Source organism: Hyperoodon ampullatus (assembly GCF_949752795.1).
Source record: "Hyperoodon ampullatus genome assembly, chromosome: 11".
In the NCBI taxonomy this organism is placed as follows: Eukaryota; Metazoa; Chordata; class Mammalia; order Artiodactyla; family Ziphiidae; genus Hyperoodon; species Hyperoodon ampullatus.
In genome coordinates, this window is record NC_136924.1 from 96,262,335 (window position 1) to 96,281,162 (window position 18,828).

Consider the following 18,828-nt stretch of genomic DNA (forward strand, 5'->3'; position numbering starts at 1 on the left):
GGGGTGCCGGCAGTCCTTTGTGCATAGGACTGTGCCATTGGGGTTCTTTGAGTCTGACCAGATTAGCCCAGCCGTCCCCGAGGGGAGTCACTTAAAGGCAAGGCAGAAAATCCACGTAGAATGAGCCACAGAGTGTAAGCATTGAGGACGTCTCTTCCCCTTTACAGGTTCAGTTTCTAGACCAGGAGAAAGGAAACGTGAGAGGAATACATTGGATTTCAGAGCAGGGAGAAAATAAATCATAGCAATGGTAGAATAAACATTTGCCCCTCTCCTAGGCCTACCTTCTTGCCGGATACTATTACACAGCCACTGGCAACTACGATATCAAGTGGACAATGCCACATTGTGTCCTGACCTTGAAGCTCATCGGTGAGTGGTGGGGCCCTGCCTTCCCCGTTGACACCCAGGCTCCTCTCATCAGACCCTAGGCTCACCCCGGGCCCTGCCCCGTGCGCTCCTGGCCACGTCCCGTGTCCCCTCCCTCCTCTCCACCCACACCTTCTCTCTCTGCTCAGGTCTCGCCATCGACTACTATGACGGAGGGAAAGATCAAGTAAGTCCCCCTCCCTCCGCAGAGACGGGGAGGAGTTTAACCAGAGGGAAGGAGGACGGCTGCTGTTATCCCCACGCCCTCACGCCCGCCCGCCCTCATGCCCGGACGCACTGATCAAGGACCGACAAGTCTAATTGCCCGGGTCCAGCTCTAGCTCAGAGTCCGGAGATCAGGGCCAGCAAGGCATTGGGACGAGCAGCAGCAGCCGGCCTAGGCCGAGCTACGCCTGCGCATGCCCCTTACCCCCTGAAGCACCGACTCTCCTCGCGCTGTCATCCCCTCAGAGAGGCTCTATTGGAAGAACCTGGATCAGTGGGGACAAGGGTGGGGAGCCCTCAGACTGGCTCTTGGGGTCCTGAACCATTCGTTCTCTTCCCGGCATAGAAATCCCTGTCCTCTGAGCAACAGAAATACGCCATACGGGGTGTCCCTTCCCTGCTGGAGGTTGCTGGCTTCTCCTACTTCTATGGGGCCTTCTTGGTGGGGCCCCAGTTCTCAATGAACCACTACATGAAGCTGGTGCAGGGACAGCTGACTGACGTACCAGGCAAGATACCTAACAGGTAACGGCCCCCTTCAGTCAGGACGTCTGCGTAGGCGTCTCACCCGACCCAAAGCCACTTCTGAAGTGACTTCCTGAAGGCCGGCCGGCTGCCTTCTCTGGCCTGGCCCTGGCTCACGGCCTGTGATGGGCGCCCCGTGCTTGCTCACTGCAGGAAGGGGGCCCTTTTCTGCTCGGGTCACTTCCCGCCATCCCTCCCGACCCTGTAGTACAAACATTAAAAATTCACTTTTATGCCATAGGATTCTGCCTGAACCAGTCATGTCCCCGCCTTTAACACTCACTTTCCCAGTTTAAAAAATACTGTTAAATATATCAAAATCTATATATATAAAAATATATCTTACAGTAGAAGATTGATAAGTTACCAGGAAAATCCCTTTGCGGAGAACGTGTCCAGCCTGCGTTTGAGCATCGATCCAGCCAGGAGAGGAGGAACAGATCGAAAACCAGTCTTTCCCCGTCTCTGCGTCGGGCTTTCAGTCCCGATGTGGCCCGAGCACATGGGGGAGCCCTCGAGGTCCATGGGACCCCTGAGGGCGAGCCCCCCAGGTTCCCCGGCCCACCCCGCCGTTGCCCCACCCCCACCCCAGAACTCGCAGGGTCTGCACACTCCATCCTCATGTCCGGCCCTAAGGCTGCGCTCACTCTGGGAAGCTGCTCCCTCGTGAAGGTCGGAGGGCGAAGGGACGGGCCTCCGCCCGTGGTGACCCCGCTTGTTCCTTTCCAGCACCGTACCTGCTCTCGGGCGCCTGAGTCTGGGCCTTGTCTACCTAGTGGGCTACACCCTGCTCAGCCAGCACATCACAGAAGACTATCTCCTCACTGACGACTACGAAGTGAGTGCTTCCTGAACGGCAGCAGTGCGACTGCGCCAGAGATAGACAGTGGCCAGGCCAGGAGCCCGTAGATAGCCGAGAAGTGGGTAACACCACCTACAAACGCGTGTTGGTTTTGCTCTAGATCTGAGAGTTGGTGTCAGTGCCAGCCGGGCCGGGACCCGTTCATCAGCCAGCACTGAACGACCTTCGCGGGCACAGGGCTGTGCCAGGTGCACTTCAGCACCCCTGACCTTCCCCCAGCGGCTCGAGCTCGCCCTCTTACAGCCAGGCGGCTCGAGCCCCCTCCGGCCCAGGCAGACCAGGGCTCTAGGAACACAGGACCCAGGGAGGGGGAGTGCTGGCTCGGGCTCCGTCCCAGCTCTGGGGAGGTTGGTCTCCTTCAGCTGACGTCGAACGTGGATGTAAAAGTCCCCCAGCACTAGTGTCCCAGGTGCCCGGCTCTTTAGGAGAGGAGTTGAGGACAGCACTGTTCGAGGGCCTCTCCGAGGGGGCTCCCTGCTGGGTCCCCTTGGCCTGTTGCAAAGTAGTCAGGCAGACCGTCGCGGGGACAGAGTAGTAGTCAGCCACACGTGTGAGGACTGGGAGCACGGGGGGCCCTTCCTGGCCTGGCGGGGTCCCTAATGCTCATGCCTTCTCTCCTGTCAAGAACCGCAGCTTCTGGTTCCGCTGCATGTACATGCTGGTCTGGGGCAAGGTTGTGCTGTACAAATACGTCGCCTGTTGGCTGGTCACGGTAAGGAGAGAGGGCCCGGGGCCGCAGCGAGTCGAGCTGCAGGCTGGGTGCGGCGCAGAGCGGCGGGGTCGCTTACGCCGTGGCTCCCTCAGGAAGGCGTGTGCATCCTGACGGGGCTGGGCTTCCACGGCCTTGACGAGCTCGGGAGGGCCAAGTGGGACACCTGCGCCAACATGAAGGTGTGGCTCTTTGAGACAGACCCCCGCTTCACGGGCACCATCGCCTCTTTCAACATCAACACCAACGCCTGGGTGGCCCGGTAAGCACCCAGCCGGGGAGGTCGCACGTCACTTCCTCCAGCTTTCCCCACTTCGGGGGGCCCCCGTCAGTCACTCTCACACCCCCCAGCCACACGCACGTTTGTCCCCAACCCAACCCCCCCAAACCGTCCCTGTCTTTTTTTTTTTTTTTATATTTGGCTGCGTTGGGTCTTCGTTGCTGCGCACGGGCTTTCTCCAGTTGCGGCGAGCAGGGGCTACTCTTCGTTGCAGTGCGCGGGCTTCTCACTGCGGTGGCTTCTCCTGTTGCAGAGCACGGGCTCTAGGCATGCAGGCTTTGGTAGCTGTGACACGTGGGCTCAGTATTTGTGGCTCGCGGGCTCTAGAGCTCAGGCTCAGTAGTTGTGGCGCATGGGCTTAGTTGCTCCACGGCATGTGGGATCTTGCCGGACCAGGGCTGGAACCCGCGTCCCCTGCATTGGTAGGCGGATCCTTAACCACTGTACCACAGGGAAGTCCCATCCCTGTCATTTTTGAAAGACAGAAACAAGGCATACGTGGCCTTAAGTGCTGGGTTTTCACCCCACTTCTGCTGCTGGCCTTATGTTCACAAATACTTCCTCAGTCCCACGAGTGGGGGCACTGTCAGCAGCGTGGGTGCAGGGCCTGCCCCGCTCACCGCTGCAGCCTCAGCACCAGGCGCCTGGCAGGCCCTCCGTCATTACCCATTGTAGCAGGCAGGGCCCCAGCTGAGCCTTACGTCTATTTTCTGTCTAAACCATGACTCGTCAGCTTCACTGCCTTTCATTCTAAAGTGATCGGAGGGGCTTCCCTGGTGGCGCAGTGGTTAAGAATCCGCCTGCCAATGCAGGGGACACGGGTTCCAGCCCTGGTCCGGGAAGATCCCACATGCCGTGGAGCAACTAAGCCCATGCGCCACAACTACTGAGCCTGCACTCTAGAGCCCGCGAGCCACAACTCTGAAGCCCGCGCACCTAGAGCCCGTGCTCTGCAACAAGAGAAGCCACCGCAATGAGAAGCCTGCGCACTGCAACAAAGAGTAGCCCCCGCTCGCCTCAACTAGAGAAAGCTCGTGCGCAGCAACGAAGGCCCACTGCAGCCATAAATAAAGTGATCGGAGGGCACTGCCTCCCCTCCCTAAGGGGGCCGGGTGGGAGCAGCCACCACCCCTGCACCCCTAAGGGCTCCAAGAACCCAGAGGCAGGATGGATCTGAGTCTCATCCTTTCTCACCCTTCTCTCTAGTTACTTCTTCAAACGACTCAAGTTCCTTGGAAATAAACAACTATCCCAGGGCCTCTCATTGCTATTCCTGTCCCTCTGGCACGGCCTCCACTCAGGGTACCTGGTCTGCTTTCAGATGGAATTCCTCATTGTTATTGTGGAAAGACAGGTGAGCCTTAAGGGTGGTGGATGAAAGGGGCCTGAGGAGGGGCAAGACGCTGAGCCCTCTCCCGTTCCTCCACAGGCTGCCAGCCTGATTCAAGACAGCCCAGCCCTGAGCAGCCTGGCCTCCGTCAGGGTCCTGCAGCCGCTCTGCTATCTGGTGCAGCAGACCATCCACTGGCTCTTCATGGGTTACTCGATGACTGCCTTCTGCCTCTTCACGTGGGACAAATGGCTGAAGGTACACGGGGGCCTGCCTGCCAGGAGGGCAGGGAGCCACCGAAAGCTCAGGCAGTGGGGCTGAATCCAGGCCCTCTGTCGACCGCGGTGGCCTGTATCTCTCCACAGGTGTATAAATCCGTCTATTTCCTTGGCCACGTCTTCTTCTTGAGTCTACTATTCACATTGCCTTATGTTCGCAAAGCAATGGTGCCGAGGAAAGAGAAGTTAAAGAAAATGGAATAATCTGTTTCCCTGGTAAGATCCCTCCAGCTGAGCTGCAACTACCGGGTTACAGAAGAGAGCAACAGACCGGGGCGGGGGGTAGTACTGGAGATGCGGGGGGAACCTCACGGGGGCCTGGCTTCCAGGAAGCACAGCATGGGGCACCGACTACCCTGAGGCGCGCGCCCGGAGGGAGCTGGAAGGGCTGCAGACCGGGGATGAGGAGGGCGAGACCGACCTGCCTGCCCGCCCTCTCCCCTTGCAGGTGGCCCAGAGCAGGACTGGTGCAGAAACGACTCGCCTCCCTTTCCACAGCACTCCTTCGTCCCAGAGCACAGAGAACCAGAAGCCAGGGTGCGGGAAGACGGGGCTCCCGCAGCTGTGCCTCTGCTGCCGGCCACGTCTCCATCTGGGGCCAAAGGGGAGACTCTCGTGGGAGGAGCAGAAGGGCCCACTGTCCCCCCTCCGGGCTCCCCCATGCACGTTGCCTTATCTCTCCCCCTTTAGCCAGGAATCTGTTGTGGTTTTCTTCTGCCAAGTTACTATGATTGTATATGTGCCGCTACCTCCGCCCCCCCATGGGGGGAGGGGAGGAGCACGGCCCCACCTGCTCCACTTTTCTACCTAGGATTGTACCAGATAAAGTCACCTCAGTGTGTTGTTTTTCACTGCTAGCGCTCCTGGCTGCTTTCTTTCAGACACAGCCCTCCACACCTGCCATGGCTGAAAAAATCAGGGCTCCCTCCTTTAGGGCACAAAGCCCACCTGCGAAGCCCAGGGCCAAACTGCAAACACTGTAACCTCATGTGTCTTCCTGAGGTCTGAGGGGTTACGCCAGGTCACACCATCAGAGGCTGCTGAGCTTACGAATCCCCAAAGGACAACCGGGTTTGCAAGAACAATGTTTATAAGATAAACAAATAGCAGGTGTATAGCCTGGACCCACACAAACCCCGGTCTCGGTGCAGGAAGGGGGTCATGCGGCCGTCAGCTGAGCACCGGGGCGGGGAGGCAATGTCCACAGTCTCTGTGTCAGGGCAGGGCGCTTCTGTCAAATGACCCCCCACGCTTCTTCAAAGGCTGTGGTGAGCTTTGCACAGGTGAGGGCAGCAGAGAGGGGGTAGTTGCTGATGGACACCATCTTCTCCGTGTATTCCACATCCACCTGGGGAGAGGGCAGTCTGTCAGCCGGCTCTGTCATTCCGTCACAGGTTCAGCCCTTGTCTAGGGCAGGAAAACTACCATTTCCCAGTGCTGTTTAATACCAGTGTGGGCAAAGGACAGAGACGGCCCTGGCTTTGACCACGACACACACACATGCCAGCGTTCCTCAAAGGATGCGCCCTGGGGGCAGGAAATGGAAGCTTCATCTGTCCCCAACTTATAAGGACAAGGATCGTCAAAACGCTAAGTGCTCCTGGGATTCTGTCCTGAGCTTCACCTCTGGGAAGAATCTAAGAGCTGAGCCCAGGCCTTACCCTGCCGTGGGCAAAGGCCCCCACCACGAAGACAACGGGGTCGCCGCTGGGCACCAGCTCACGCACATCGCCGATGACCGGGGCGGAAAAAGAAGTGCCGATTTTCATACACCCAACTGGGAAGTGATGTGACACTGGATTCTTAATCACCTAAAGAAAAACAGAAAAGTGAGCCCCAGACACATTCCCAGAGCACTACCTCCAACCAGTAGCTGTCAACACCTCACCTTCAAGAGCTTCTGGGGGCCATCAGCTGCTCGAACGCTGAGTTTGTGTAAAAGCTGAACTAGGGCAGAAAAGAGAGTTCAGAGCTGTGGCCAGAGCGCCTACCTCTACGCCCAGTCATTTAACCAGGAAAATCTTAGGTGGGCTGAGCTCCACGCGCCCTGCCGTGTCTACACGACTGAAATGTCACGAACGAGCAGCTGTCCGGCACATCACTGGTTGTGTGGTGACAGGCCCCCTCCCTGCTCCTCAGCCAGGAACCCACGCAGGCTGTACCCACTGTGCGTGGGAAGAAAGTGCAGACCCCCTGTTCTGGAATCAGCCACATGTGCCCCTCCCCCACTTAAAAATTCCACACTTAATTTATCCCTTTGCCTCTTCCTTCATCACTGCCAAGTTTAAGTTCTAAGGCTTCTCTCTCACCCATGAGGCCACAAAAGCGGTCAAAGGTTCTGGGAATTCGAGTCTGGGGGTTCACTTCAATCAGCACGTTCTTCTGCGTGTGGATATAAACCTGCAGCAAGCCAGCCCGGTTCAGGGGACTGTCCATCAGCATCAGTAAACTCTGAGGGAGGCAGAGACCAAGGCACGGTTAAGACTGAAGAGAAGTCGCACGCAGCCGCCTTACCTTCCGTACAGAGGCACGGGGGCCTGAGCTCTGTCCCTGGAGTTACCTGGTGAGCTATGTCTGGTCTCACTTCCCCAGGGTCCCGTCCGTTCTTCAACAACATGGACTTGTGCTTGTCACAGTTGAGCAGCTCATACGTCTTCCCCGCCTGAAGAACAGGGAACAAGATCAAGAGCAACATAAGCTGCTTTTACCTGGAACAGTGGTTCTCAAAGGTGGTCCCCAAACCAGCAACATCTGGAAACTTGGTAGACAGTCACATCCTCAGGTCCACTCCAGATCTACTAAATCAGACACACAGTATGCGGCCCTGAAAACCCTCCAGGGGATTACTGTGTGGCCACGTCCTCCCGCCCTCACCCCCATCCCATAACTGGTCTTGGAAAAGGGAGGAAGAGTGCAGCCTGTGATTCCACACGATCTAAACGGGATTGAATTTTTTTTAATTTATTTGTTTATTTTTGGCTGCGCTGGGTCTTCGTTGCTGTGCACAGGTGTTCTCTACTTGTGGCGAGCGGGGGCTGCTCTTCATTGCAGTGTGCCAGCTTCTCATTGCGGTGGCTTCTCTTGTTGCGGAGCACGGGCTCTAGGCACGTGGGCTTCAGTAGTTGTGGCTCGCAGGCTCTGGAGCGCAGGCTCCGTAGTTGTGGTGCATGGGCTTAGTTGCTCCGTGGCACATGGGATCTTCCCGGACCAGGGCTGGAACCCGTGTCCCCTGCATTGGCAGGCGGATTCTTAACCACTGTGCCACCAGGGAAGTCCCTAAACTGGATTTAATTTTAAAACCTATGGGTATTAGGCAAAGCCAGTGAGGGATTCTGGAACCAGGCAGAAGTGAGGTTAATGAGCAAGACTGAATGCTTGTTTACCACAAAAGCATTATGTATACAGTGGGCAAAACATACACGGTCACTACCCTCAGTTTGCTTATAACAAACAGGCACAAAGAGCTGCAAATCTGAGCAGGAAGAAATGTGAAAATTCTAATGAGGCAAGAGGTAGTTTAATCAAGGAACGTTCTCATAAGTAAAACAAAGAGGGGTGGTTCCAGTTTTAAGGCATGTGAGCAACCGCCAGAAGAAACAATTGCAAATCAGAGCCCTGAGGAGCATTATAGGGTGGTCAATAAAAAGTTTAAAAACATACCAGTAAGTACAAACACAGGTTTTGAAAAGGCCAAGTTTTTATGTATCAACACAACATTTGTATGGCTGGCAACATCTTGAGATATGACTCCAAAAAGTTCGGGGGAAGAGGCATATAGATTTTGAAATTAACTGAGTAACTGAAATAACAAGAATGTCACAGAGAGTAAAACAAAGGACCAAGAACTAAGTCCATGGGACACTCTTAGTTATAGAAGAAAAAGAACCCCTTGAATAGAAGAATCTAGTTTGGACCCATTCGTAAGTTACAACCAGGGTTTCGTTCTCTTAATGGAACAGAATAGACAACATCAGAGTACTTCAAATGTAGTCATGGTAAGTAAAGGCTTATGGAACTTCCGGCTTCATATAGCTGAGTGCGCGTACAGGCTCACGATGTAATTTTTTTATTGTGGGCTGTGGTTATTAATAAGCTTGAAAACCACTAACTAGAATGATCAGAGAATGAATACCACGTGTATTCTGTAATAGGCACCGGAGATACAAGAACTTTTAAAACCTTATTCTCTGTCCTCATTATAGCCTTCTAGTGGAAGAGACAAACTAAACAAGCACAGGAGTATTTAATTCGAATTGTGATAAACATTACGAAGGAAAACTAAACGGTTCACTAAAGGATTATGAGGACCTGATTTATACCAGGAAGGGAGTCATTTCTATGGGAAAGTAACATTTAACCTAATAACTGAAGAATGAGTAGCCTAATAGACTCAATAATTGTTAAATGAATAAACATTAAGTAGGAATTAATAAAGCAAAGAGTTGAGTAAAGGGTGCTTGCAGTTAAACAACATTATCTGCAATGACCTTAAGGTATAAGAGAACGTAGTGCTTTCAAAGAGCTTAAAGAAGGCCAGTGAGGCTGGAGTACAAAGAATAAATGGAGGGACTTCCCTGGTGGTGCAGTGGATAAGACCCTGTGCTCCCAACACAGGGGGCCCGGGTTCGATCCCTGGTCAGGGAACTAGATCCCACATGCATGCCGCAACTAAGAGTTCGCATGCTAAGGAGCCAGCGAGCCACAACTAAGGAGCCAGCGAGCCACAACTAAGGAGCCCGCCTGCCCCAACTAAGACCCAGCACAACCAAATTAATTAATTAATTTTTTTAAAGGGTGGGATATACGTATACATATAGCTGATTCACTTCATTGTACAGCAGAAACTAACACAACATTGTAAAGCAATTACACTCTAATAAAAAATAAACAATTTTTAAAAATTGAAAAAGAATAAATGGAGAGTAGTGCAGGCCCAGGTGAGGCTTGCAGAAGCAAGAGGTATCAGCACAAGGAAGACAAAAGCTAACAGTGTGGAAGATTTCAACCAGCTATGGAGTCCATCACCCTTGGAGTACCATTAATGACAACTGGCCTAATTTATTCCAGAGCATGCTCTAGGAACTTTAATTTGCTCACAACCTTTTCAACTTCCTAATAAGTAACCTGAATCAAGAATAATAATAACAACTATTTCCAACTGACAGAAATTATTCTAAACCCTTTCCACATATTAACTCCTTTAATCCTTCCAACAACCCAGTAAAATAGGTACTACTGTCATCCCCACAGATATGAAGAAATGAAGTGGTTAAGTGACACTCAATTAATAGCCTGGGAAGACAGCGGCAATGAAGTGAGAGGTGAATATATGAACCTATAATTAGGTTAGAAATATCAATTATAGAAGAAAATGAAAGAAAACCTGATTAGCTGGTCATTTAAAAAAAGAAAAAAGTTTTCTAAACTGCAAGCTTAATAAAGTGCCATAGTGGTTGAGGAAGAAAAGATGGAAATGAATTGCACTCTGATTACTATGGCAATGTACTACTTTTAAAGCACTTTCATTACAATCCCCCTGCAAAGTATTAACCCCCACTTTACAAACTAAGGACAAACTTGTTTTCTCAAAATCACACGCTTGAAATAAGTGTAAGAACCAAGATTAAAATCCGGGTCTGGCTTCTAAACCAGTGCTATTTCTTCTGGCCCTACTCACTGAACAAGTTTAGTTCTAAACAGTATGAGAAACAATATCAGAAAGAATGAGAACACTGCACAAATTTTTAAGACAGGGAAGTGCCGGATTTGTTCGGGAGAAGAGCCAAATGCTAAGTAAAAATAAAGATGTGAAAGTTTTAATGATAATCTGGCCCAGGCAGTGTTTTGAAGTGTACAGTAATATAAAGGAGAGTGACAGACACCTTTCAACGTATTAAAACATTAAGTCCTTACAAATAAAAGGGTGGGAAGACTGAGCTGCAGTAACTACCCTTCCCCTCTACCTAGTAAGCTTGTCTTGGGATGAAGCGGGACGACGCGATGGACGAAACCCCTTCCCCTTAGACGACTCTGGGGTTGGGGATGGGGTTAGGGTTACCACAGAATCCTAGTAAATCAATCGGAAGCAAGCATGTGACGGCTGCAATGGGATTCAAGGGCAAAGAAAACGAGCACTGCCGACCCATGTTAAAGGAAGAGACAGTCGACTAGGCCACTCTTTCTCCAAAGCATGTTTCACCTGTCTCCGCTTTCTCCATCCACTTTGAGCCCATCACCCTCACCCAACCTGGTCCCATCCTATCCATCTACTAGCTCTTCACCCCCTAGTCCGAAACTACCTTGACTGTCTCCAGACTGGCCCCTTCCAGCACCACAATGAGCCTACGGCCTCCGATCTTGCTTCCCCCCCCGAGTCGGGGCCGCTTGGGCGTCACAGCATCCCAGTCCTCTTCCTGCTCCGCGGCGCGCCGCTCACGAGGCTGGAATCCACCACCGGGCGCTGCCATCTTGCAACCGGACCGGAAATTGTGTAACGTCCTTAACCTAGGGCCTCGCTCTCGCCCCAAATGCAAGCTTCCTTCCGTCTGCCATTTTGAAAGTGGGCGCTCGGAAATGGCGACGGCTGGCTGCAGGCGCTCCCGAAGCCGCTCTGGGAGGGCAGGGCTCCAGAAAGGGGAGGGAACTTCCAGAGGCGTGCTTCCTGTGCCGCAAGCTCGAGTCCGCCGTAGGCTGGGGGGAGAGTTTAGAAGGGAGCGCACTTCCGGTGCCCTTTCTCCCGCGAGCACCTGGGGTCCGGACCCTCGTGTTGGAGGGTGCGATCCGTAAACTGGAGAGCTGTAGAGGCGGGCCGGCACCCCCTTCGGACCACTGGTGCCGCCGGCCTCAGGACCGAACATGGCCCAGAACTTGAAGGACTTAGCGGGACGGCTGCCCTCCGGGCCCCGGGGCATGGGCACGGCGCTGAAGCTGCTGCTGGGGGCCGGCGCCGTGGCGTACGGCGTCCGCGAGTCGGTGTTCACGGGTGAGCAACCTCAGCCTGCCCTCCGGACTCCGCCCGACCCTTCCCGGACCCCTGCCCAGCCCCGCCAGGTCCCCGCGCTCACCCAGCCCCTCACCCCGCCCCACCAGAGGCTGGCACGTACTCTGAGCCCGGCCTGGGCTGACCCCTACCCCTCTCCCTGCAGTGGAAGGAGGGCACAGAGCCATTTTCTTTAATCGGATCGGAGGCGTGCAGCAGGACACCATTCTGGCCGAGGGCCTTCACTTCAGGTAATGGCGGGCAGAGCGGACTGACCCTGACCCTGACCCTTCAGCCTTGAACGCCGACCCACCTATGGCTGTGGGAGGAGCGGCGGGATTCCGCGCCGCTCTTTACCCTCCTCACCCCATCTCCCAGAACAGTGCGTGCTGGCCACATCTTCAGGAGCACATATTGTTGTTCTCCGGAGGGCGAAGAGAATTTCTTTTTGACCGTGGTCATTAAGAGGAGGAGCAGGCCAAGAAACACGTGGTGAAGGAAAAGCGGACAAAACTAGGGAAGCGGTAGTCTCCTAATCCATGTCCCTGTTCCCTCCCCTCCAGGATCCCCTGGTTCCAGTACCCCATCATCTATGACATTCGCGCCAGACCCCGAAAAATTTCCTCCCCCACAGGCTCCAAAGGTAGGTCTGGGCACTGGGGTGTCACTGGCAGTAAACAAGGGAGCCTGGCCAGAGACTAGGCAAGATGGGAGTGTCAGATCTCTTGGGCCTTGGTTTCCACCTTTGCAAACAAGCTAAAATAAAGGTACCTGCTTCTGGAGTTCAAGCAGTACGTTCTGGACACGCTGTGCGTTTGTGTATTTTTCAACTGTTCCTCCCACCCCCAATGTAAACTCGGTGAGAGCATTGTTTGTCCTTTGTCTTAGTCGCTGCCTAGATCAAAGCCTTGTTTTAAAACCTTTCTTTTAATTCTTTGACTCATTAATCTACTGGTACGCTCTGTCCTGGGGAAACTTGGCCGCACTCTTCACTGGTGCACCTGTTCCCTCCTAGACTGTTCACAGAAGCAGTGCCTTTGAGCTTCCCCAGACCAACCCTTACACACACACACACACACACACACACACGTACACACGTACACAATGAGGCAAGTAGCTCACCTGTAACGTACTGTTTTGCACGATTTTTAGTGCAGGTTGCTTAATATTCCCAAAACCCTAGGCTCTAGGAAATCAAGGATTCACAAAACACCATCTTTGTTCTCAAGTCCTTACAGTCTAGTTCAGGATTATGGTACAGTGTAACAGAGCCTAAAGTAGAGTAGCGAAAAGAAAGGTCAGCTGTACTGGAGGAGGGTTGTGGGTAGAGAAGACTTGACAGTGGACAAGGACGCATCTGGTCTGTGCCGAGTCACTCTCCTCCCCGCGGGGCAGTTCCAGACCACAGGGCATTGCCCTGGGTAAAGAGAGAAGCCAGAGGAGAAAATGCTTGGGGAGGGAGGGTTTGATTGGAAGCCAGGTGAGGCCCCCGTGGCCTTGCCCAGCCACTGCTGACCTCACGCTTAGACCTGCAGATGGTGAACATCTCCCTGCGGGTGCTGTCCAGACCCAACGCCGCGGAGCTTCCCAGCATGTACCAGCGCCTGGGGCTGGATTACGAGGAGCGTGTGTTGCCGTCCATCGTCAATGAGGTGCTCAAGAGCGTGGTGGCCAAGTTCAACGCCTCCCAGCTGATCACCCAGCGGGCCCAGGTCTGACTCTGGCTCCCATCACCATCTGCGTAGCATCAGCATTTCCCTCCTAGGCCCAGCACACTGGGTGTTAGGAAAGGGTAGTGACCCGAGGTCCGTTGCCCCCCAAAAGCTGTGCAGATGGCCACCGTGGGAAACAAGGAGAGCCAAGATTGGAGCTCGATAGCAGTTAGTGTCAGGCGGCGTGGGAGAAAAGTGGTCCAGGCGTGCGTGTGGGGTCGGTACGGCATGGAGGGGTCAGCACGGCATGGAGGCGTCAGCGTGATCCAAGCCCTTCCCAGCTCAGCTGGCCTAGTGAGGAACTAAGAAAGGGATAGCGCGCTTTCTGCGGTTCTCCGGAGATCTGGGATTCTGATGATCACAGCAGCACGCCTTCCTTTCAGTTCTCCAGTCCCCTCAACGCCCCTCTCTCCTCCCCCTGGCCCCCAGGTGTCCTTGTTGATCCGACGGGAGCTGACAGAGAGGGCCAAGGACTTCAGCCTCATACTGGATGATGTAGCCATCACTGAGCTGAGCTTTAGCCGAGAATACACGGCTGCTGTAGAAGCTAAACAAGTGGGTGAGTCAGAAGAGGAGTCAGGCAAGGGCTTCTGAGGAAGCAGGGGGAGGGATGGGGTTCCTGACACCTTACATCTGTGACCCCGGTTCTCTCCCGCCACAGCCCAGCAGGAGGCCCAGCGGGCCCAGTTCTTGGTGGAAAAAGCGAAGCAGGAACAGCGGCAGAAGATCGTGCAGGCCGAGGGTGAGGCTGAGGCCGCCAAGATGATATCCTTCTGCCGCAGAGCTCTCAGCCCAGCCCCTGGAACACTCTGCTTCCCATCCGGCCCTGTGGGCTGGCTGATGAGACTAAGGCGAATGCGAACCGTGCTCTCTGACCCCTGGGGGTTGGGGTGCCGGGTGGGATCTGAAGTCTTAGTGGGGCCCCTGAGCCCTGGCTCCGCACTGTAAGGCAGATCAATAGCACTGATGGCCTTGCCTGCATCTGTGCTGCTGCCTCCAGTTCCCGGCAGCTGCCTGCGGGGAGGCCTACAGGTGGGGGGAAAGTAGGGCTGGGCACGAGCCACCTGAGCGCAACCTTGGATCTGACAGCCCAGAGGATGGCTGAGTGAGTGGAGTCATAGGGTGCTGCCCCAGCTGAGATCTGCCCTTTTGTGAACCCTTAACCCCACCCTGCTCACCTGGGAGAAGCTCTGGGCAAGAACCCAGGCTACATCAAGCTGCGCAAGATCCGGGCAGCCCAGAACATCTCCAAGACGGTGAGTGTGAGCTCAAGGCCGCCTTGAGGGGGGAAAATGTTTCTACACGTTGAATTGAGGGAATTAGGATCTTGCTTGTTGGGATTTCTATTCAAACTGGCTTCTCTGACACTCCTCCTCCCATCAAAAATGATGTCCCCTGGGCGCCCCTGACCTTTTGTTCATGACTCTTGTGGACCTAACACACCACAGTTGCTCGCTGCTCTGGATCCTTGTGTAAGCGCAGAAACCGCGGCGCTCACATCGCCACATCCCTGTTCGTAACCCACACGTGTTCCACCAGTGGTTACTCAATTGCAAGGGTAGGAATCAAGGTCTTTTTTGCTTGGTACCAACATCCATCTTACTTTCTGCCCTGTAGATCGCCACATCACAGAATCGTATCTATCTCACTGCTGACAACCTCGTGCTGAACCTACAGGATGAAAGTTTCACCCGGTGAGAGACATGGCCTTCAGGTGGGGTGTTGACACAGAACAAGGGCCGGAGTCTGGCCGCTTGGGCTCTGGAGCCTGTTACCAGCTTACTCGTGTGACCCTTGAAAACACCACGTCTCTGAACCAGTTAGAAAAGTGGGGGGTTGACAATTCCTAACTTGAATCTCACAGGATTGATTTTATGCGATCCGATGGGATTATTCATGTAAAAAGCACTTTAATTGTAAAGTTTTAAGTGAAAAGTGGTGAAAGATGATATTGGCTGGTCTTCCTCGGGAGCCGCTCTGGGGCACGGAAGGATGCTAGGAAAGCAGGGGTGAGAAATGGCGGTGGCCAGGGAGCAAGTCTTCTTTCCAGAGCCTGAGATTCCCGGCTTCCAACATGCTTGTCTTTTTCTCTTGGGAGCAAAGGAGGGTTTGGAGTTGGATGGGGCATGAAACTGTCAAATCACATGTACCTCTCTCTTGTCGTTCTATGTTCCCTGTTCATCTGGTGACCTGGTGTCCACAGGGGAAGGTAAGTTGATGGTGCATCCTTGTTTCTGTGGGGTCCTGCCTTTTCCCCACCACATCACCTTTCTCACCTCCCTACCCACACATTCAGGAAGGAGGGCAGTTGAGGAGGGAGTGGCCCGAGGTGCCCTGCCTGTCACAGGTACGTCCCCTAATAATGTCACCGTCTGTCTCATTTCCACAGTGACAGCCTCATCAAGAGTAAGAAGTGAACCGCTGAACAAGAACTCCACCCCCGGGGAGGAAGTGGATCTTTTTCTTCCCCGGTTTTTGAGGAGCCAGCTTGGGGCCCTACCCCGCCCCCGCTGTCAAGTGATGGTCCCTCTGCATCTGTCCTCCCAGCCCTTCTCGGATGAACAAAGACTGACCATTTTCAGGGGAGTGACTTTCCTCCCTGTGTCGGCCAGGGGCGTTGGGACAGTGTGTGATTTCCTGCAGGGTTGGTTCCTCCCTCGTGGTCAGAAGCAACAACGACCACCCCAGAGATTCTCAATAAATGTTTATTACTTAAGCTGAAGTCAAAGCCTCTGGTGTCTGAACTGGGCTGGGGAGGCACGCATGCGCACGCTCACACCGCGCACTCCTGGGTCCTTCTTCGTCTCTTCCAGCAGGGGGCGCGAGGACACCGGCCAGGGCAGGTAGGGAGAGCCGGGGCCTGCTGCTCTCACCCTGGAAGCCAGCAGAGCCAGATCCAGAACAGGACCCAGGGTGGGAACTGCGAGTCCTGGAGTCCGAGGCCAGCTGCACTCCCCACCCCACCCTCCTAAACCGCATCACCCCTTTGCTTACCAACATCTCCTTTTTTAAAGGCTGGAGCAGCTGTGGCTTTGCTGAGCTAGACCAAAAATCTGATGACCCCCAACAGGAGCTGCTGCCTTGGTAACAGGGCTCCATGCAGCTGTGGGGAGACCACTTGTGCTCATCAGGGGCTTTACGTGTTCAGACGGCTGGCGGACCGTGTCGCCTGCTGCAGGCTGCCCACACTTCAGTCTCAATCAGGGCTTGAACTCTGGAGGTGGGCTCTTCACTCCCACAGCCCTGGGCCCCCAACAGGACAGGCGCCTCCTCCCTTCCCGGCGAGGCCGCTGGCTGTGCCCACGTGCCACCCCAGCCGTGCTGGGGCGAAAGTGTAGGCGGGAATCCTGGAATTCTTAGTGGCGGGGTTAGAGGGCAGAGGGCCTGGGTTCACCTTCAGCTGCTTCGGTTTTTGAAGAAAGTAGGTTAACTGTCCCCTGCTCTGCAGGTTGACTGTCATGAAAGGGACGGGGAGACCAAGCAGATGTGGCCGCCCCAGCCCTGAGGAACTGGAAGCCCGAGGTGAGAGGTGAACGAGCAGAACGAGTCCGCCCAAGTCCCATCCACATTCTATTTCCTTCGCATTCCCGAGGCAGGAAGAGGATGGAGGTGCCCAGAGAACCAGCGTGTTTCCAAGTCCCGCTGTGTCTCCGAGGCAGCCATTTTGTCTCCACCCATTGTTTCCCTTTCCTAGAGACTTACCCCCCCGCTCCCCAGGGGTAAAGGTCAGAGGTTGCTGGTCTGGAGGCCTCCGTGGTCTTCAGGGCTCCCTGAAGGTCATTGCCGAGGGCACCGGCCGGGGGCCATCTTTACCAGACAGTGTTAGGAGCTTCACCATTAGACCATCCAACACTGTGCTGGAAGATGGACCCAGAGCCGGCCACAGGCGTCCGGGCTGAAGCTGGCCGGTCGCTCCAAGGACCCTGGCCGCAGGCCAGCTGAGGTCTATTGAAAGTCTGCGAGCCAATCCCCAGCTCAGGGTCAAGCTGTGGGTTCTGGATCCTCCAGATGACAAATCACACTGGGTTGGGGGAGGGGCTGGGGCCATTGTGTCCCTTCCGTGGGCAACCAGCCAACAGCCAACCGAGGGCCACCTCTTTCTCAGCACCTTCTGCTCAAGAGGAAGGGGCCTCCAGGGCTGGGGGAGGCTCGGGAGTGGGCGTCACGGCCAGCCTGGGTGCTGGGGGCCCGGGGCGGTGGGCGCCGCTGGCACGGGGCAGGGGCCTCCATCATTACCCGGCAGTATTAGAGACTCTCAACCAGCACCCAAACACTACTGGGTAAGACGGGGGCCCTCACCCCAGCGCCCGGCCGGGCCGTCAGTCCTCGCCCAGTCGCCCCGGGGGAGCTGCGAAGCCCTGGCTCCCTCCCCCACCGCCCGTGTCCCCGGGGACACTTCCGGGTGAGCCCGGCAGCCGCCACCAGGCCCACCCCGGGTTGCTGATCCACTGAGGCCGGGTCAAGTCTTCGGAAGCCCCCCGCCCCCCGCAGCCTCTCCCTGCCCCCCAGGCACCAGCTCACCGCCCTCAGCACCCCCCCCAGCCCGGCAGTCCCTCGCTCAGCCCCAGGACCCCTCTCCCACCGGCCTTTACCTGTCACCAGGCCGCCTGCCCCCCAGGGATTGAGGGCCGCCGAGAGGAGGAGGAATCGAGGCTCGGGATTCAAGGCCTAGAAGCCGCCCTGGCCTCCACTCTTCCTCCTTCCTTCTCGCCTGCCGGGCAGCGCAGGCTCCTACCTGGGCCCCGCCCGCCGCCCCTGCGCACAGGTGTGTCCTCCAGCCATAGGCTGCACCCCCCGCTGCCTTAACCCCTTCCCTCCCAGCGCCAGCCGCAGGCGCCTCCTCTGAGGCCTGGTCACCCCGGCAGGCCCCGACCCTCGGACCCTCGGCCGTGGTCTCTCCTCTCCTACCTGCCTCCTCTGCCCCGGGGGCCCAGACCTGGGAGCCTGGTGTCGGAGGGACAGAGAGACGGGTTGTCTTCGACCCCTTTGCCTTCCTCCTTGGCCTCGCCCCACGGCCACTCCCACCCCCGCTAGCCCCTTCCCCCAGGCCCCTGCCAGAGAGCCTGAGGGCAGAGAGGGCTCCGCTCAGCAGGGATTGGCTTGTGCCCCTGCCCGTGCCCACCTGTGCCGGACATCCCGGCCTGTGGAGGGCAGGCGGGTCCCCCAGGGACGCCTCCCTGTCCTCACCCTTAGTACTGGGGTGCCCACCCCTGCCAAGAGTCCCAAGCTGGCCGGGAGTGTCGGCACTGACCCGGCCGATCCAAGTTCTGAGCTGCTGTCCTGCAGCCCTGGCTCTGCTCTCCAGAGGGGCCAGGGCACCCCGCCGGGCAGAGCTGCCCTTGGACCCACCTCACAGCCCTGGAGAGTCCAAGTCCCAGCCTCCCTCCGGGCTGGGCGGTGAGAGGGGATGGGACCAGCCTTTCTTTTGTGTGGCTCCAGCTGGGATAGAAAGGGCGTTGCTGGGAGAGGGGCCCTGAGGCCCACAGGTGATGCTCCACCCACGCACCCCCTGGAGGGCGATAGCTCCTGGGAGCTGAGCTGTGTCGTCCAATCCCAGCT

The 18,828-nt window shown here is 55.8% G+C and overlaps 3 protein-coding genes and 1 long non-coding RNA gene across 4 annotated transcripts in view; 2 read left to right on the plus strand and 2 right to left on the minus strand.

Moving 5' to 3' along the window:
• LPCAT3 (lysophosphatidylcholine acyltransferase 3) overlaps positions 1 to 5,432 on the plus strand; it is a 38,793-nt gene extending 33,361 nt beyond the window's left edge. Inside the window, exons 4-13 of the mRNA XM_079714535.1 lie at positions 279 to 372; positions 519 to 556; positions 941 to 1,119; positions 1,849 to 1,957; positions 2,607 to 2,693; positions 2,786 to 2,952; positions 4,177 to 4,324; positions 4,400 to 4,558; positions 4,666 to 4,794; positions 5,027 to 5,432. Coding sequence (XP_079570661.1) covers positions 279 to 372; positions 519 to 556; positions 941 to 1,119; positions 1,849 to 1,957; positions 2,607 to 2,693; positions 2,786 to 2,952; positions 4,177 to 4,324; positions 4,400 to 4,558; positions 4,666 to 4,782 — 1,098 coding nt within the window. The 3' untranslated portion in view covers positions 4,783 to 4,794; positions 5,027 to 5,432. The remainder of the gene's footprint in view (positions 1 to 278; positions 373 to 518; positions 557 to 940; positions 1,120 to 1,848; positions 1,958 to 2,606; positions 2,694 to 2,785; positions 2,953 to 4,176; positions 4,325 to 4,399; positions 4,559 to 4,665; positions 4,795 to 5,026) is intronic.
• A 218-nt stretch (positions 5,433 to 5,650) lies between these two features.
• Positions 5,651 to 11,048, minus strand: EMG1 (EMG1 N1-specific pseudouridine methyltransferase). Its single transcript, XM_079714553.1, has 6 exons — positions 10,878 to 11,048; positions 7,139 to 7,240; positions 6,888 to 7,029; positions 6,467 to 6,525; positions 6,240 to 6,389; positions 5,651 to 5,926 (listed from the first exon to the last, which is right to left on the minus strand). The coding sequence occupies exons 1-6, from the start codon at positions 11,043 to 11,045 to the stop codon at positions 5,813 to 5,815; spliced, it is 735 nt and encodes a 244-aa protein (XP_079570679.1). The 5' UTR covers positions 11,046 to 11,048; the 3' UTR covers positions 5,651 to 5,812.
• Positions 11,049 to 11,338: 290 nt separating this feature from the next.
• Positions 11,339 to 14,967, plus strand: PHB2 (prohibitin 2; the record flags this gene model as incomplete). Its single annotated transcript, XM_079714541.1, has 8 exons — positions 11,339 to 11,560; positions 11,724 to 11,808; positions 12,121 to 12,200; positions 13,085 to 13,269; positions 13,699 to 13,828; positions 13,931 to 14,034; positions 14,448 to 14,525; positions 14,887 to 14,967. The coding sequence occupies exons 1-8, from the start codon at positions 11,434 to 11,436 to the stop codon at positions 14,965 to 14,967; spliced, it is 870 nt and encodes a 289-aa protein (XP_079570667.1). The 5' UTR covers positions 11,339 to 11,433.
• Positions 14,968 to 15,960: 993 nt separating this feature from the next.
• On the minus strand, positions 15,961 to 16,844 carry LOC307060156. Its single transcript, XR_013811145.1, has 2 exons — positions 16,264 to 16,844; positions 15,961 to 16,143 (listed from the first exon to the last, which is right to left on the minus strand). It is a non-coding gene; the product is annotated as an uncharacterized lncRNA (long non-coding RNA).
• Between the last annotated feature and the right edge of the window lie 1,984 nt (positions 16,845 to 18,828).

Coding starts and splice junctions, on each gene's coding strand:
- EMG1 (XM_079714553.1), bottom strand. CDS start 11,045: ATGGCAGCGCCCGGTGGTGGATTCCAGCCTCGTGAGCGGCGCGCCGCG. Junction 7,030..7,138: donor GACCAGACATAGCTCACCAG/GTAACTCCAGGG, acceptor TGCCTCCCTCAG/AGTTTACTGATGCTGATGGA. Junction 5,927..6,239: donor GGGCCTTTGCCCACGGCAGG/GTAAGGCCTGGG, acceptor CCCTCTCCCCAG/GTGGATGTGGAATACACGGA.